General features: G+C 35.2%; 2 protein-coding genes across 2 annotated transcripts; one reads left to right on the top strand and one right to left on the bottom strand.

The window, feature by feature from the left end:
- Positions 1-953: 953 nt before the first annotated feature.
- On the top strand, positions 954-5,386 carry spaw (southpaw). The gene is made up of 3 exons (XM_026260021.1): positions 954-1,594; positions 4,201-4,985; positions 5,098-5,386. Exons 1-3 carry the CDS (start codon positions 1,318-1,320, stop codon positions 5,248-5,250), a joined length of 1,215 nt encoding a protein of 404 aa, XP_026115806.1. The 5' UTR covers positions 954-1,317; the 3' UTR covers positions 5,251-5,386.
- Positions 5,387-8,108: 2,722 nt separating this feature from the next.
- On the bottom strand, positions 8,109-18,366 carry LOC113094296 (ankyrin-1-like). Its single transcript, XM_026260014.1, has 5 exons — positions 17,686-18,366; positions 15,576-15,659; positions 14,717-14,854; positions 12,833-12,930; positions 8,109-10,517 (listed from the first exon to the last, which is right to left on the bottom strand). The coding sequence occupies exons 1-4, from the start codon at positions 17,902-17,904 to the stop codon at positions 12,856-12,858; spliced, it is 516 nt and encodes a 171-aa protein (XP_026115799.1). The 5' UTR covers positions 17,905-18,366; the 3' UTR covers positions 8,109-10,517; positions 12,833-12,855.
- Between the last annotated feature and the right edge of the window lie 1,101 nt (positions 18,367-19,467).

The raw sequence follows: 19,467 nt of genomic DNA, 5'->3' as shown, positions 1-19,467 counted from the left end.
CAGGATCCTCTCACAGCCCCATTGTTCACTGTCATAGGCATGATTCCATATTACACCCGTGTGCCACATTAAAAACACTTTGTGACTGTGAAAATATATATATATATATTTTATTTTAATAGGAAAACATCTGGAAACATTTTTATGCATCAGTTCTTGAGAGGTAAAGCCTTTTATTTGTATTTATAATTTTGAATATAAATTTTAATGATAAGGAAATATTTCTAAAGAAATAATAAAAAAAGGAAATGTCTATCATTCAGTTGTTTCGTTTAACATTTCTATCGTAAAACAGTTTAGCTGCAGTATCTTACCTAGCATTCTTTCACCCTTAAAACTGCATCGCGCTGGTTATTCATTCCGGGTTTTGTAAACTAGAGGTTCTACTAATTTCTACTTTTTATATTTTTAAACTTTTTGTAGTCCTAAAAACATATAGATCCATGCTTTGCAGCGTGAAGAATATCAAATATTGGGAACGTGCCCCCCTTAATGTTTACAGATATTGCGTTCATTTAAACAACCATCACACAACAATATCATTCATTGTCTTTTTATTCAATAGTTATATTCGCACTATTAACCTAACTACAACTTGTGTCTCAATAAACTACTAATTTGCTGCTTATTAATAGTAAAGTAGTTCATTTGGTATCAGGAGATCTAAAATATGGAAGAATAAGACATTATTATATGCTTTAAGTATAAACAGCCACTTCTAGTAATATGTTGGCCAAGCCTATGCTAGTTTAAATGAGAATTGGTCCTTAAAATAAACTGTTACCATTATTTTAATATAACAGAATACCTGATTTCCATTTAAAATATAAACAAATACCTAATTGTATTTCAAAGTAGTCACATTCGCTGTTAAAAACATATTGCATAATAGGCTAATTCGTTTTATTTGATTTATTATTAGTTTCATTTATAATTTAATTTGGCCTGTACTGAATTCATATAAAAATTTGAATGAACATGATCGTTTAACTTTGGGTGGCCCAAAATCAAAGGATGTCGCTGGCACGTTAAAGAGCACGAGAGTGTCGCGCCTCGCGCACATAAACTGTCACTGCCTGTGTCTGCACAGTTTCGAGAAGCAGTGAACTTGACAGCTCTGCTCTCCTCTGATGTGCCTCCTGGATCAGAGGGATTCCGCGGAGACCACAGGATGACAGGGGTCATCAGGGGCCAGCTGCACACTTTAAAAGCACTGTCCACAGCTCGGACACCTCGATCACTCGGACCTCAGACGAGCCAGGAGGAGGAATCGGACGCGATCGATCGGTTCACAATTGAAAACTTTATTGATTCGCAATGGAAACCCAGCCAATCATATTGCTCGCTGTCTTGGTGGTTTCCTTGATGCACGCTGGATGCGGAAAGATCGATAATGACGGCGCACTCACGGGAGAACATCGTGAAGTTTTCATAGGTTCATATTCCGACTTAAGTCTCCAGTCGTATCCAAATTACCCGCTGTACATGATGCAGTTATACAGAGACTTCAGCGGTACGATGGCAACTACTCCAGCCAGTGTCGACAACCCAACTCTTCATCAGTCTGACTTCGTCCTAAGCCTGATTGCACAAGGTATAACACGCACTACAACACGCATTTTTCTTTAACCTGCCTAAATAATAGCCTATTTGTATGCAAACTTTACTCGATACAACCATGCAATTTAGACATGTGCTATCTTGGAAGCAGTCTTTACTTTTTAATGCATGCAAATGGCACATGAAATAACTAATCATTCATCAGTACCATAGTTTGTTTAACATTAGCCTACATTTTTGTATGTATTTGGCAGACTATTTTATTCAAAGCGACTTAGATTGCATTCAAGGTACATTCTATCAGTAGCCTATACATACAATTAGGCCTACCAAAGTACCATGGTATTGCACCCGCCTACCAATCCTATAGGTAAGTTTGTAATTTGTCAAGAATAGCCTATATGTCCGAATACAAGCAAGCAAGATTTTTTGTTAGTAACTAGCATGTAAATATCTTAGGTTTACTTAATAAAAGCGCATTTTTTTTAAAGGGAGTAAAAGCTACATCATCTGGGGTAGGACTGGGCTCATTATCAGGTCCGTCGCTCTCGCGCTATCTGACCCTTAGATTTTACAACTCAGTAGTGTCACAATGCTTATTCAACTTTAAAGAGCCGGCTGTTTTATGTACACGGGTGTGTGTATTAGCCCTTCAGACGTCTGTTTGAACGCGAGGTTCAATACACATCGCTTGTCAAGCAGCTCGTCCTTCCTGACAGTGTTGACATTTGGCCGCGCTGACAGAAACTGTTGTCGCGCTACTAAAGTTAATGGAAAGTATAGTAAAACTTTATTAGCCTACAGTATAGGCTAATTGAGAAAATGTAAAGTTATGCTGGCACAATTCAAAAGTTAGACATTATACATTTAGGCTTATTTTGTAAAATGAAAATATAATTTATTAGACTATATTATTTATTTGAAATTTTGTCAATGACTTAGAGGACATGCACGCTACTAGAAGCAAATCGATGCAATGATCAAGTCTGAATTTTTTTAAGGAAGATAATATTTTTTTTTCTTTTCAGAAAATGTCACTTAATTAATATGTTAATAGCCTATTGTGTTTTTGAATTCATAATCTCTATTAAAAATTGTTTCAGTCGAACTGTAACGTTCATCTGATTGCTTCTATCATGTGAAAATAGGGGAGAGCAGGGGCGAAAGTACCATTTTTCAGAAAAACATAATTGGAAAAGATAATGTTGTATACAGAGATATATTTCTGCTGTGGTCAGTAACTCGTAAGTGTGGTCTAACAATACCAGGTGGTAGTTTGTAGAAATGTAGAAAGACTTCAGTATAATTTCACTTTGAACATAAGTTGCACATTGTTACTTTCGACCCCATCGGTTGGGACGAAAGTAACACAACAATATAAGCTAGATTTTTTTCTGTTAGTCTTATTTTTCTTAAGTATACCTGATTGTGACCTTGTTAATATGTAACTGCAAACATATTTAATCATTTATCTTTGCAAAAAATGATTAAATTACATTTTCATATTTTTATTTTAAATTTAAGTTTCATCAGATGTCTTAAAACCTGACTGTATTTTTTATTGTCAATTTCAATGTATTTTTATAAAACTTTTTTTCTACAGAATGCACAATATAAATATTTGATCACATTAGCATAATAATAAAAAAACCTCTAAACATAATGTAACAGTAGGCCTGTTACATGTTTCCATCCAGTTGTTTTTATGTATAAATTGAAAAATGTGCATTAAAACGTCTGGAAACACTGCAAATTCATAGGTGGAGGTGTAAAGGCTAAGATATGGCTAAAACCTAAATATAAATGTGATGTAGCAGCTGCCCAGAGAGAGATGTTCCTCTATGTCCAGAAACGCCCTCTCAAAAACATCTGGATAAAACCAGACCTCTGTCTGTCTTTCTGACCCTCACTCAGACATATTCTTTTGGTATAATATGACATAAACATTTGTAAGAAATAATGCAAGACACAAAAATTCACAGTATAGCTTGCACTGGAAAAAGATAAATACTTTTTGTGACTGTAGCGGGACAAAAGTAACAATTGTTACTTTCGTCCCGACAGGAACTCCTGACATTTAAACTCGATTTAATTTTATATATAAAAAAATTGAAAATGCAAACTTTAGGATGTGTTAAAGCACTAAATAACCTGAAGATTGATCATTACTGTGACACATGAAACAAGAAAAACAACATGACTAATAAAAAAAAAATTACTGCTTCAATAATTTACTTTTTGTACTCGAAAACAGTTTTACGGACCTAACTTCCGGAAACGATGAGGAAATCACATGATATTTCTCAGCTCCGTCAAGGATTGCATGCTGAACATGGTGTCGTAGCTGGGAATGCAAATACAGAAAGAGGCTCGGAGAAAATCGCTTTGTTACTTTCGTCCCACGTTACTTTCGACCCCGCTCTCCCCTACTTTCAGTGTTCCAGGGCTTATTGTTTTTTAATTGTGCCATGCAGCCTAATTCTTAAAATAGTTGGGAGCATTTAATTGTGCATCGTCAACCTTTGAAAGCAAGAAATTATCTTTTGTGTGAATGCTCAATTAATTTATATGCTGCTAAGTAATTTATTTGATCCTGTGTAGCTACAGAGGTGACTCAAATATTTTCTGTTTATTTTCCAGACTGTCATCAAACTGGTGAGCGATGGTCGGTCACTTTCGACATGTCTTCCCTCTCAGCGAGAGACAGCATTCAACTTTCAGAGCTCCGCATCCATCTGCCAGCGTTTTCTGCGTCCAGACGCGTTATTGTGGACATCTTCCACTTACATACACAGGATTGTGAGTTTTGTCACCATAAGCGACTTTTTATAGGCAGCATCAGGTCAGTGCCCGGCAGTTCAACATCATCCTGGAGAGTTTTCAATGTCACGGAGTTACTCGAGCAGTGGTTGAATCAGAGGACCGAGGCACCTGAACAGATCCCGACACCTGACGCCGGAGAGGACACCGGGAGCGGGGAAGACTTACCTGAACCTTTTACACGCAGCTGGCGAACAAAAATCCAGCATCCCACAGCAGAACGAGTTATGATTGTAGTGTTCTACCGAAACAAACTTTCCCACAGTGGCCAGCAGCGTGCCTCCAGCTTGATCAATACAGTGGCCCGCTCCAAATATGTCGTCCTGAACCGGGCAGCAGACACAGCTCAAGCTCGTCGCCACAAAAGGAACCGGGTCGAAAGGATGCGCGCTACAGATGATAGAAACGCGACGGGAGTTGTATCGCCTCGAGAGCAACATCAAGGATCACTTTGTCGTCGAGTTGATATGTGGGTGGATTTTGATCAGATTGGATGGGATGAATGGATCGTGCACCCTAAGCGTTATAATGCGTACCGCTGTGAAGGAGAATGTCCAAGTCCATTGGATGAGTCTTTCAACCCAACAAACCATGCTTATATGCAGGTGAGATACTACTTAACAATACTAAATTCAATGTAAAAAAAAAAATTATTATATATATGTATGTTAGTGGTACTAAATGGGTGCTAAAACGTTGCTTTCTTTCTTTTTCCAGAGTTTGTTGAAGCTTTACCATCCGGAGCGCGTTACCTGTCCATCATGTGTCCCGACGCGCCTCAGCTCGCTCTCCATGCTGTACTATGAAGGCGATGGTTTGGTCATGCGCCACCACGAGGACATGATCGTGGAGGAGTGCGGATGTCATTAATGAAGTGTGTTTCTGTGTTGTCATAGAAGACGAATTTCAGTGCGCTACTCTGTTAACTCTTAAACGGTTTAATAACATTCCATTCCATTATGCTGAACTAAAGTACGCGCTTTCAAATGAGAACCACTGAAATGCTGTGCAAAATATGAGAATATTTAATATTTAAAATAAATAAATGTAAATATTTTGTATTTGGAATTTTTAAGGAGTGTATATTTTTACTTAATGTACATAGGCTATACATATATTTCATTTAAAGAAATGCGATATATATTGTGATAAAATGTGATGTAAAATGTGTTCATGTTTTTTTATTTTCTTATCAGCAGGCTTGATAAAATTGTATATACTACATAAAAAAACCTAATAAAGAAAAAAAAATGTTTTCTTATTTTATTTTGTTGACTTTGTTCTTTGTAGTTTGTATAATCAGCATTTTTTATATATCCCTATATTATAACCAGGGAGATTAATTTGGAAAAATGTATCATTACATAATTTGCTTGCCAGTGGATCCTTTGCAGTGAATGGGTGCCGTCAGAATGAGGGTCCAAACAGCTGTTAAAAACTCAATAATCCACAAGTAATTAATTTCACACCACTCCAGTCCATCAATTAACATCTCATGAAGCGAAAGGCTGTCTTTATAAGAAACATATCCATCAAGACATTTTTAATAGCTGTTGCTTCCAGCTAAACTATAAGTCCTCTATCCATAATATTCATTTTTCCAGTGGAAAAAGAAATTTAATCTGAATCAGGAGAGAAACACACACAGATATAGACAAAGACTATTAGAAATGCATAGTTCTAGACAGTGGGTGGATTTTGGACTTGGACTTTTTCATTGTAATAATGGATTATGAACTGGAATTTTGACCAGAAGTGAGAGTTTATTGTTAATATAATGATGGATTTGTCAGCCTACAGATCCTCTCCACAAGGACGGGAGCTGTGGGAATGTGTACTAAATTGTGCCAAGAAGGAAAAGTATTTGAAAGGTGGGTGTTATTTAGAGGTGTCGGGATCATCACATTGTATTTAGATGTCATTATTAGAGTTGGGTGGTCTGTGTCTGTGTGAGGTTGGTGTGCAATAAAGCTGCTGTTAGGCTTTGTGTTAGATTTAAGCATGCTTACATGTTTATGTCAAGTTGCTTCACTTAAAAGGGCTTCAGGATTATATATATATATATATATATAAAAAACTAAAAAAAAAAAAAATAAGAGAAAACAAGTATTCAGCAGTTTGGACTCTCATTCTTGACAGCACCCATTCACAGCAGAGGATCCACTGGTAAGCAATTGATGCAATGCTCCATTTCTTCAAATCTGTTCAGATGAAGAAACAAACTCATCTTGGATGGCCTGAGGTTGAGTAAAATTTAATGGGTGAACTATTCTTTTAATGCAATATATTGCAACTGAGAACAGCAAGTAAAAAAAGAAAAAAGAAGGTGACCACAAAATTCAGTTTGTCAGTTTTTATTTCTTTATTAATTCTGTAAATGTATCTTCAGCTGGTGTACAGGGTTGAATATTTATATATATATTTATATAGACATTTAAAATCTTGTCTAATTCAAAGACCTATAGTAGCAATAAAAATAAATACATAAATAAAATGAAATAAACTTTAAAGAAGCACGATGCTTCTATATTCCCACAGGCATCCCCTTGTTTGATGCTAGAAGATGCTTAGATGCTATAAGTACATCCATGACATTAAAGTATTCCCAAGTTCCCAAATAGCAGATCATAAATTCCCATTTGCAAGTGCAAAGCATTCTAATTAAATATAATTATATATACGTACTAGAAGATGTATTAAAAACATCTTTTCTGTGCAAGTGTGCATTTTGCATTCCTTTCTCATAAGTAATATGCTGTTGTGTTTATATTGATTTCAAATCATTCGGTAGTAGATAGGAGTATAAATATTCTGTCATTTTGCAACAGTTCACATTTTTGCAAGAGGCTGGTTTAAACCAGTGCTTAGACATCAAACAATTGCAACAACTTTGCTGCCATACTGGAATGGACAGGCCCAAATACGCAGCCACTGTAATCTGTGAACGTTTGTTCAGGGATGGACTCGAAGGAGGACCCATCTCATGCCAGCAGAGTGGCTGCATTTATTTTTCCTAAAAATTCAACCTTAAGTACTGGAAATCTCAAACCACAGAAATGAGAATACCTGAAACTTAAAAAAAACACACAAAAAAAAAAAACACACACACAACCCCCCCTCTCCCACAAAAGCACATGAAGGATATGAATAAAGAGCTTGTTGAATTTTAAATGCAAGCTTAATAAAAATCTTTTAATAATGCATCTGTAAAATAGAAGATTAAAAAACAATATAATATAAAATAATACATTTTAATGGAAGACATTCATTTATTGTTTATGTATTTATTATTAATGTGCATCCTTATTTTAAATGATTTAATGAACAACATAAAAATGTTAAAATTGATGCTTAAAAATGTAGATTTAGTTTTATTCATGTGACTTGAATGTGGTGCACAAATAACCTCAGACAATGCAGATTTAAATAACAATGCTACGGTATAAAATAAATGCTACAATAAATGGCCTATTTTTGGTATTATGCTCTCATGTTATCAGAATCTGAATTTTATTCCCATACATATGAGATGCTTGATTTGAGGTTTTTAAGATTATTTTGTGTCAGCCTATAAATTCACAGGACACTTTCAGGCCGAAGTCTGTATTTTGTATAGTATAGTGTCCGTAGAGACGCCAGCCAGTGCTGCAGTGATCACTGTTTGCATAATATAATATAATGAAGAGAGGTGCATACAATTACAGCTGTTGTTTCTAAAAACCTCCGGAAGAAATATACGAGTGGTTGAAGTGCTGGCAAAGAATAACCTAAGTGCAGACCAGGTAATCCACATTATATTTAATTTGTGCATGTGTGTGCAAGTCAGCTCTGTTCTGTTGTGGGACAGTAAACAGTCTGATCACAGTGCTCAGTGGCTACGTGTCTTCATCAAGCTTAAGAAAGGCAAAGAATGTGTCTGGAGTGTTCACACCTTTTTGTCAAGCATGTGTAGAGTGCCTGAAAATTATTACACATCTAATTATATCAGTGAAAATGTTTGGCATCAAAAATGAGAACCAATACAGATTGTGTTGTTTTCCCCTAAAAGCAATATATAGTGCACACCATGAGTATTAGCATCATCTGTATAAATAAACAACAACAAAATAAATAAATAAATAAAAAATACTGTCAACAAATTTTATCTGTTATGCTCAAAAGATGAGAAAAAAATCTAACCTTTCAGTAAAGTAAAAATATTGCTATTATTTACTATTATTATAAATATTATTATTTGTTTAACAAATTTCGCAAACCAAGCAATCTAATTGCCATTCGTTCATTCAAAGATTATTACAAATAGATGTGGAATTAATATTGTGTAAGAGTATAGAAAAGACTAAGTATCCCGAGGAAGACTCTCAAAACTGGACATATGGCCTCAGAAAAGAGAAAACTGAATAGAAATCACTGGAAGGGCGATTACTGCAGGGATGGCTATAATTGTGACATGTCTAGGAAAAACGATTTTTGGGCTCCCAGAGTTTGTGAGTTTAGTGCCATTCATTTTGAATATATAGAACTGGTTTCATTCTCCTCTAATGTTAAGTAGACTTGTTTTTAGTAATTTGAAGTTATCAATAAAAAATTTGGTAACACTTTACAACAAGTAAAGTCCTATTAGTTAACATTGATAATACATTAACTAACGCTGAATAATTTGTTACAATATTTATTCATTTTTTAATAACATGAATAAAAAAACTATTCATTGTGGACTCAAATATGTTAAATATTATGAAAAGATACAAGCTGGATTTTAATTAACTATTAGTAAATTGAAATTAACATATACTAATAAATGCTTAAGAAGTAGTTTTCATTAGTTTATGTTAACTAATTCTTATTAACAGATGGAACATTATTATAAAGTGTTCCCAAAAATCTTCGGAACATAACTTTTTAGGTTTTTATAAGTTAATAATGAATATGCTGAATTATTACCTACAAAACAAACTACAAGTTTAGTTGTGAGTAATAACTTGAATCTACTGACAGCCTTTATCTACATTTTTACTACTAATGAAAGGTTAGACTTTTTAACTATCATTTATAACAAGACAAAGACAAATTATTGCTTTTTTGGTTTTAAGGATTCAGAAGAAAGTCTTCCCACTAGTGGTTATTTGGAATAAAGCAAATGCTGAAGGTGGATGATGCAAATGTTAATATAATGCTTATAAGCTCCTCTGTGCATATCGAGTTATTAAGAGGAAGCTCAGGGTTCATATACACAGAGGTATGCAATGTATACAGAACAAAAAAAAAAAATCTTGCTGCAGCGCATCAAACGTGTACATACTGTATAGAGCCGCACAGTGATTTTAAAATATGTCCAAAGTACTGTATCCCACTGAAAACATTTAAACTGCACAAATTGTAACCCTTGAGCCTAGTATATCTCAGGCAACACAGGACTTCAAAGCTCATTTGCTACACAATTATACCTTTACAATACACAAGACACATACTATTGGACTGAACAAGAATTCAGGAGCAAGTATTGAGACAGCAGCATAATCATCGCATAGGTTGTTGTCTTTTTTTTCTTCTTTTTTTTTTGGCTGTGAAAAAGAACACACGCACACGGAGAGTGCATTCACATCATATCTGAGTGCATATTATGTATAATACCAGTACAAGAGGGTCAAACTCCTCCTTAGTGTATCTGGACTCGCTTGGAAGACAACATTTTGGGAAACTCTTGCTGGATTTGACTAAAACTTGAGTCCCATGTGCTCCACTTGCATGATGTTAAGTGCATGTATCCAGTTGGCCAAAGTCCTTCCCCCCACTATTTTACAGCCCTTGCAGTACGACAGTATTTTCTCTCCTCATAATTGCTTGCAGTCAGTGCTGTATGTAAAGGCAGGCCATGCGACAGCACTTTCACATGCTGATATTGAGATTACAGGAAGCACTTCTCAAATGCTTGCTTTTTTTCATTATTTGGTTTCATTTTATAGGAAATCATGCCTCTAGCCGCTAGTGTTTGCTTTGCTTGTTACAAAAAGTCAGAAAATCTCTTTTTGTAGTTGATATCCATCGCCTATCGCCCATGCTCTAACTCAGTTTTCTTCTTTATTTGACACCCATCATGTGTCAGTGAAGGATGGTTTGGATGTAGGTGTCAAGTCCTGGGTTGGAAAAATAGAAAGGAAGGTTACAATGAATCTGCGACCTTACAAGAAGCATGACATTCAGACCAAAATAGCAGCTTGACATAGTGTTTTACAGCATGGTAGCTGGTCCAAGTTGGTCTTCCAGCTCTTACCAGCATGATTTACCAGGTCAAGACTAGATCTACTACAGCTGGTTGTTCAACCAGATAGTTGGCATAAATGACCTTCCTGTATAAACTGTACCTTCATATTAGAACAAATACAGCATGCTTTTATACAGGTCTGAATGACACCAAATACCAGTTATCAAAACTTGAAGAAATGTGTACAGGATCTTTGAAAATCTGCAATAGTATAAAATATCTCAGCAGAACATCAAAATTATTCTTTAGAAATTTAGGAAAAAATTGTACTCTTATTCTTCTTAAGGTTCTTTATTGGTATCAGTAGTTCCATGAACATCCATGGCAGGTCCTTAGTAGAAAAAGGTTCTTTAGATTTATTAAAATATTCTTCACTAAGAAAGAAACTAGTTCTTTTAACAACTGCTCACTGAAAGGTTCTTTGAGGAACCAGAAATTCTTCAATGGCACTGCTGTGAAAACCCATTATGGAACACTTATTTTCAAGAAGGTAGCAAGACACTATTCAAAAACCAAAATAATTTTCATAAACATTACATAACATCCAATAAGAATCCAAATGTCAGTAATTTAAATTTATGATTCATAGAGGATTCTTATTAGATCCCATAAGGATTCTAAATTCTGAGAGGACGGGAATAGGATCCTGTATAAATTCCTTTATAGTTTTTCTTTTTCTGACCATATGAGTTATTCTGTAGCTAAAAGGGAGGGAGGGCAGACAAATGCTAACTGGACACTTTCATATATTAGTTGGAAATGGATAAGATGTCAGAGGAGTTTAGGAATTAATGGTGATAAGTGGATTTTTAATAAAGTACAACACTCAATAGCATAACTGAGGGCACGCATTATACAAAATTAGTAGATGTAACTCTACTTTTGAATAGTTAACTTTTTTTTTAAGTCCAGCTTTTCTACAGTCTCGCTCAATCAGCTGATTTATAGGCCCCCATTGCTTTCATTGTCCAATAAACTATCAGAGACATTGTTTCACTGAAACGCATGGACTAGCTGTAAATAAAGTTATCGGTATATTTTTGGAACAGAACATCTTATATTATTTAGAACTATTTATATATTTACAAAGCTGGACGTGATGGCTTCAATACTGCTGGATAATTAAATACTATGTTTTAGTGTTCTATTTCTATTTTGATTCATCTTCTAAGACATCTAAATTCAAACAACCTTAAACGAAAATATCTGGTTCATTCTCAAGAACAGTGCATTATGTTCCCATGACTTACTATTGATATTAACAAATATTCTTTAAATATTCTTTTATATCAGTGCATTTGTAATTTTTTTTTATCAAATTCATCAAACCTTGCAATCTACCAAAATTCTTCATTTAGTGAAATTATAATATTTTATATAAATAATTATAATAACTGATACTAAAATAATTTATATAGTTGTCTAAAGTATATCTTTATCTGTTTAGAGGTTTATGGATTCCATATTTTCAGCTAATGTACTATAATTCAAAAGTTTATTTATTTATTTATTTATTTATTTAATTCAGCAAATATGCATTAATTTGACATTTATAATGTTACAAAAGCGTTATTTTCAAATATTTGCTGTAACAAAAATGTACCATAGCTTCCAAAAAAAATTCAAATAAAAAATATGAAGCTGAACAACTGTTTTCAACATTGATAATAATGTTTCTTAAGCAGCAAATCAAAATATTAGAATGATTTCTTAAGCATCATGTGACACTGAAGACTGGAGAAATGATTCAGAAAATTCAGCTTTCACATCACGGTAATAAATTACATTTTAAAATATATTCAAATTATAAATGTAAATAATTATTAAAATACATTTAATATTTATTTCACAAGATTACTGTTTTGATATGTGTTTATCAATCAAATGCAGCCTTGGTGAATTTAAGAATCTTTCAAAAACATAATAAAATCTTTAAACCCACAAACATTTGAACAGTAGTGTAGTACTTTAGGATAAGACTTAGTAATGATAAACAACTGTTGGTACTTAGGAAGACTCAAACTGCATTCAGGATTAAGATTAATGGTTTAAGAACCTTACACTGAAAAAAAAACATATTTGTTGAACACTAATGACTGAGCTGGAAAAATATGATTTCATGAAATTGGATTGGATCCCGTTGGTTAGCAGGATTACATTAGCACAAAGTGCAGCAATGTCCTGTACCTGCAGGGAGGAGTGAGTCAGACTCACTGCTTTACTCTCCGCAGACTCACACATTTGACTATTTGAGCACCTCCCCTCTTCACATTCACAACATCCGGCTACGACGGAGAGCAGGTGGGGCGGGAGAGGAGAGGAGAGGAGAGGAGCAGCATCCAGGGGAGGACAGAGAAATGAAGGGACGGGAGTGTGAATGAGTAGAAACAAGGAGTAACGGAGCAGATGGAGAGGGCAAAGTGAAACAGTTAGGTGATGTGTTAATGGAAAAGACATCAAGTTCAATAAGCAGAACGTGCAATAACACAGAAAAAAGCATGGAGAAGATGATGAATGAGAGACACGGTTCAGGGGAAAATAAATAGGAGAGGATAAAGAGAACAGGAGAGAGAGAGAAAAGCAAATAGCATCAGGAAAGGCCAACACAGAAGGACGGGCACAGTCTGGGCAAAGAGAAGTTTAATTCAAGTTGAGCGTATACAGGGAAACTTGACATCAACCATAGAGAAATGAATGATAATGAACATCAAATGAAGTTATCAATGAGGGTTAACTCGGACGCCCATAAAGAGGAATCACATATGAACCAACCTGGTGATGTAATTAACTCTAAAAGATCTACAAGACACAAGATATACAGTGCATAGTGCTTACTACACTGTAAAAAGTGGTAACCTGCAATAATTACAACCTTATAAAAGAGATATTTCTGCCTGCAAATTCTGGTATAAATGTACAAATGTTGCTTCAGTGATGTTACAGAATATATCTGACTTTAATAAAACTGGTTATTTTAGATGTCACCACATTTAGGTTACCATTTTTTTCAGTGTTTTTTTTTTTTTTTTAATAGTATGTGAAACAATATGATGTATTCCTTAACAGTAGTATGCAACACATGTAAAATTTATTTGAATAAATGAATTCTGCAAATGTTTCATCATTTGTCAGTCAGATTAAATAACGAGTAAAGAAAAAGATGTTAGATATGGGTTGATGGTTTTGGAAATGGATACTTCTGTATACTGCCAATTTGGGCAGACGTAATAGGTCAGTATTCCATAGATGTTTGCATAATGTGTACAGTACATACTGCAGAAATAGTAGTATGAGTAGAGTAGCATGGTAGAATATAGAATATTATATTTAGTCCAATTAAATGATACCACATTAGGCCTACGAAATGCAGCATTGATAACAATGAGCATCATTAATCCTGGTTCTGACTGATTCCTCTTTTTGGAACCGAAAGAAATTCAGGATATGAAGAAAGTGCCCAAAAGAAAGAATAATGATACACTGGGGTGAAATTAAGCACCATAATCAAGTGATATGATTACCAGCTCTTCACAAGCAATTAAAATCTGACTGGAGTGACAAAGTGATGCTTAGCCATCACTTTTTTATATTAATAATATAAAGGACAATTATAATAAAGTCTTAAATTGTAATATTAAGGACAATTTTAAATAAAGTTTCTAAAGTTTAAACTAAAGTGTATCAACTGTATACAGGCTTACTAGCTTCTCACATCATCCAGAGCATATTTTGTCCTCCCAACACTTTCAGGACCTCTGGACATTCTATTTTTTCCCCCATTCAAATATCCTTTTCCTCAATAAGCTGAAGAACTCTTGTTGCATTTCTTAAAAGTGAAGTGTTTAATTTCCTTTAAAGGATTCATAGAACATTCTTGCAGATACATTATCTTCAGGCTGCATTTATAGGCTGCATCATCTATAAGATCTACAATGCAAAAAAAAAAAAAAAAGATTTCCGAAAAGCGAGACAAACTTTTGGTGTTTCCTGGTCTAAGCCTTCAAGCATCTAGCAGTTTGCTTAATCTCCTTCAAAGCACACTCTTTCAGCCCAGCGAACTCAAAAGCCCACCTTGCTGTCATGGCCCAGGACGGCATATCTCATGAACAGTTCTCCATCAGCGTCTGCCTCATTGATATCCTGCCCTTCTATGATGAGCTCCTGACCCCCTTCATCCCCTTTTCCTCTCCGGACCACCTTCCTCACAATCTACATCATGGATGAATGAAAAGCAACGAAGGAGAGGAAATGAAGAGATGGAAAACAGTGTAAGATACATGCAAAAGTAATGTCTTCGGATGTTTGCCTGAAAGGAAATGTACTTTAAATTTGCTTGAAGTTACTTTGCGCAAACCATCAACTCCGCATATGCTGAAGGTCTCAAAAGCATCTCAACATAACAGTGCATTTCCTTGTCAGTTATCATTAAAATTACACTGTCTAATTTTTAGGTCAAGTTGACTTTACGAACTGTTTCAAAACTTAGTGAGCTGTCTTGCTGTGTACTATCTTCACAGACACTGTCCTAACCCCATATATGAAATATTTAGATTGCTTTACATATATATTTTCTCTTTCACTTTTAATAACTGCAAATGGTCTGTGAAAAGGGTCAATTCCTAGTTTCTCTCTGTGCCATCTTGGGTGGACTTCTTTTACATTTTTTTACATTTGTCATAATGTATTCTGGGATTGTCTTCTCTGAGAACGATATGTGAGATGCTTCCTTAGAATTTGGTCTAAATGAGGTAGCCAACTTTTGGCACAGCTGTTACATCATTTGAAATGCTGTCTATGTGGGCAGCTCATTAGGCTTTGAAACATAGCAACAAACCCAACCATTTGCACAGTTTAACAAAATGATTGTAGAGATGGATTTGAAATGGATTTCATGAGCACTAAATGAAAAAAGCAGGATGAGACTGCTGACCTTTTTGGTGACGATGTTGCCATGCTCATCTGTAAATTGCTCCTCGCTCACTTGCTGTCCTGGAAGATCCTCTGCCTCATCACCCTAGGTGAGATATGACAACAGCAACTTGAAAAGGTTCTGATTTGAACTTTCCTCCGATTTGACATGTTCGCAATCGTCCTGTCTATAGTCAAAAATGGTGACCAAAAGTCAAAATGATACGCGATCATGCAAAAGCTAAGAATTTGATGTAGAGACTTAGGTATCTATCACGAGTAGGATACCTCTCTTTTTACCAGTGTTTCCAGCTAGAATTGTGAATTTGTGATGCAGGGTGGTAGAAATGTCACAATTTAATGAATACATGTAGAAACATTATGTGAAAAATTATGTAAAAAAAAGTTTTACATATCTACTAGGATATCTACAAAGTATTTTACCTTTGTTACTGTATTTTATTTTTTCAAGTATCTAGAATATATATCAGAGTATTTTTATTTTATAATTTACTACATTCCAAAGCATAATATTAAACTTTTTACTCCATTACATTTCATTAAAATATTAAAATACTCCTCAAATTGAGGAAACAGACAGCCACTCCCAGATAATGATAATGATGTAATGAACGAACTGATTCTTTTCAATGAACCCGCTGAACAGGTTCGTAAATCGCTATGAATGATTTATTTAGGAAAACTGATCTGATTGCAGATGTTGTCGATATAAATCAATTACATTCTTCCTAAACCGTTAACATATTTTTCCCCATGTTATATCTGTTTTTATATTGTCACCCCACAGTTCTTAATTTTAAAATAGTATATGGTTTATTTTCACTTATGGTTTCCACACTTGAATTGTAAGTAACTTAATTAGATATTATAATATACTGAAGATTAATATTTTGACAATGTATGTTTTGGTATTAAAATTTATTCATTATTTATTTATTGCAAATTTGCAAATCAATTCCACTAATGTCTTAGTGTCTTCCACTAATCCTCCCCTAAATTTCCCCTAAAAATCTAAAGAAATACATAAATAAACATTGTGCATCAATCAGTATGTTTTATTTTGAATTCTTAAGTACATGTAAAACAAGCACTTTTGTACTTTTACTAAAGTTACATTAAAATTTTAAAGAGGTAATATTTTGTCAGGGTAACTGTACTTTTACACAAGTCTTTGATTTATGTACTTTGTCCAGCACTGAAATGATCTAAAGTGGCCTTGACATGAGTAATGCATCATGGAAGTTGTGGCCTAGTGGTTAGAGAGTTTGACTCCTAACCCTAGGGTTGTGGGTTCGAATCTTGGGCCGACAATACCCTTGAGCAATGCACCGAACCCCCAACTGTTCCCCGGGTGCTGCAGCATAAATGGAAGCCCACTGCTGTGTGTGTGTGCACTTTAGATGGGTTAAATGCAAAGCATGAATTATGAGTATGGGTCACCATACTTAGCTGAATGTCACGTCATTTTTTTTGCATTTTAAAAACAAAACAAAACAAATGTTTCAGACCTTTTTAGACAGGTTTTAAAGGAGACAATACTCCACAAGATATGATTATATTTTTGTGCCCAAAATTGCCAAATTTACAAATGAACCTCAAGACACATATTTAAAAAGCATGTCATGTCCCCTTTAAAAGTGTGTCCTCCAGGAAGTCAGCAAACAGGAAAGGTTGGCAATCTCTGTATAAAACCAACCCTAATTTATAAAACAGCTGATGTAAAAAAAGCATAAGAATGTGTATGAGGAATGCAGGAATGCAACATGTGTCAATGACTAGACTAACCTCAAATACAGAGCTGGTAACATCCATTGCTTAGTACCATATGGCTGTTATGTGTTAATATTCATCCTAATATACCATAAGAACAATCTCATTTTTACTCACACCGAGCCAACAATAGTTGTTCACTGTACTACTGGTTTTACAGGCCACTGGCATTTCATGCTTGTTTGCAAGAGTGCACTCAACGAGGTCAAATTAATCTGAAACCAACCACCCAAGTATCACTGTAGTCCCATAGACTACAGCTGAAGTCTCTGCTATTTCCCTTTTATGGCACTGTCTTTAAGAAATATCCCAGATTATATTTCAAAAACAATTGTCTGTACCTTCAGTATAACTCTGCGGCGCACAACTCGAGTGGTGACGTTTTCCTCTTCATCAGCCACACCTTCATTCTCACCCAACTCACGATCCAGCTGAGTGTGTATGTAGGCCAGCACCGATCGGACAGAGCTGCTGGCGATATTCAAGACGTTTTGGCAGCTGATGACCATGAAGGCCAACAGCACGAAGCTGAACAGCAGCTCAGTCACCAGTGCCCACATAGTGTGGCAGTCGCTGACTCACAAGCACTCAAAAACCCACTCCAACAGCAAGAAGAGGTCCAGAGATTTGGGGAAGGATGTTATCTTCCCCTAGTTTCCGTCTTCCACTCTATCCACAGCTTTCATTTAAAGAAAGCAGGCAGTTCTTAATCTGAGCCTATTCCTTCCTCTGTCATTTCCACATTCAGAATGTGGTTGGCTTTAGCTTCCTTTTTTGACTGCACTCCCTCTCTCTCTCGCCCTCTCTCTCTCAACCTTCCAAAAACATCTCGCTTCTGTCTAGTGTCTGATTGCACATGTGTTCTGTAAGCTTTAAATACCCACAATGTGAGGACAACTCTCTTGTTGTAGCTCTTAGTTTGTGAGTGAACGAACAGCTGCTAACATTTCAACAACAGCGTTTTCACACCAGGTGCCTCCTTTGGTTTACCTGTAGTATTACACAATTTAACTAAGAAGATATTTGATTAATTCTATGGTATTCAGCAACTTGATACCAAATACCAAATTAATCTGTCAAATAACTTGACTTTAACTCAAATATTCCTTATAAAATTTTCATCTCCCCAGACAAAATTTCATTGGTAAATCTTTGAGAAACCATTGTAGTTTATGACCTTACTGTCCATGCTTTCCAAATCCATATATAACGTTCCTCCCCCCACTAGCCAGTGCAGCAGGAGCAGCTCTTTGGATGAAAGAAGGAGACAAGATCTATTTTTAGAAACCAATGGGTTGTGTCCTTCTAGGGGCTGGCTATACTGTATGTGTGTGTGTGTGTGTGTGTGTGTGTATGTATACACCTGGTATTCCCTATGTTATGTCCTCACAAGGATCGTAATACCAGTAATTTTAGATTTTGTGTGTCCCAACAAGGAAACACCAAGTTTGTAAATCATACAGAATTAAGTTTTTTGAAAATCCAAAATTGGAAGAAAAAAAAATAATTGTGTGAGGGGTAGGTTTAATTGTGCATACTTGTAATATATTCTGTCACAGATGGCATTTTGGGCTAGCTTGTGCTAGTTGTTAAAGTCATTATTCCTTGTTCGACCATTTCCTTTTACTTTTTTTACATGCACATTATTTTTCAAATCTAGTCACAGAATATTAAAACGACTGATGTAGGCTAGTAAATAATTCACCTGAAGTACACTATGCAATATTTTGTAATAGTAAACAACAAAACAAATCACACAAACAAAGCCTTCACTACGAAGGTGTAATACAGTATGATTCTGAAGAAGCAAACGTTGGTTAGAACAGTGGTTCCCAACCACATTCTTTGAGGACCCCCAACACTGCACATTTTGCATCTCTCATTTGTCTTACACACCCATTTCAGGTCTTGGAGTCTCTACTAATGAGTTGATTAACTGAATCAGGTTTGTTTGTTTAAAGAGACATGGAAAACATGCAATGTTGGGGAGCCTCCAGGATAGAATACCACGTAATGTAACTACAAATTACTTTTAGGTTTGAAAATGCTTAGTTAACAATGCTTTGTCAACTTTGTTGTTGTTTTTTTTATGTGGAGATACCAACCTTCATGGCTCTCCTACT

Source organism: Carassius auratus, unplaced genomic scaffold (assembly GCF_003368295.1).
Source record: "Carassius auratus strain Wakin unplaced genomic scaffold, ASM336829v1 scaf_tig00215316, whole genome shotgun sequence".
NCBI lineage: Eukaryota > Metazoa > Chordata > Actinopteri > Cypriniformes > Cyprinidae > Carassius > Carassius auratus.
The sequence above is the reverse complement of the archived record's forward strand: the minus strand, read 5'-3'. Positions and strand labels throughout refer to the sequence as shown.

Coding starts and splice junctions, on each gene's coding strand:
- spaw (XM_026260021.1), top strand. CDS start 1,318: ATGGAAACCCAGCCAATCATATTGCTCGCTGTCTTGGTGGTTTCCTTG. Junction 1,595..4,200: donor CCTAAGCCTGATTGCACAAG/GTATAACACGCA, acceptor TTTATTTTCCAG/ACTGTCATCAAACTGGTGAG. Junction 4,986..5,097: donor CAAACCATGCTTATATGCAG/GTGAGATACTAC, acceptor TTCTTTTTCCAG/AGTTTGTTGAAGCTTTACCA.
- LOC113094296 (XM_026260014.1), bottom strand. CDS start 17,904: ATGTGGGCACTGGTGACTGAGCTGCTGTTCAGCTTCGTGCTGTTGGCC. Junction 14,855..15,575: donor GCAACATCGTCACCAAAAAG/GTCAGCAGTCTC, acceptor TCCATGATGTAG/ATTGTGAGGAAGGTGGTCCG. Junction 12,931..14,716: donor TCCTGGGCCATGACAGCAAG/GTGGGCTTTTGA, acceptor TCTCCGTCGTAG/CCGGATGTTGTGAATGTGAA.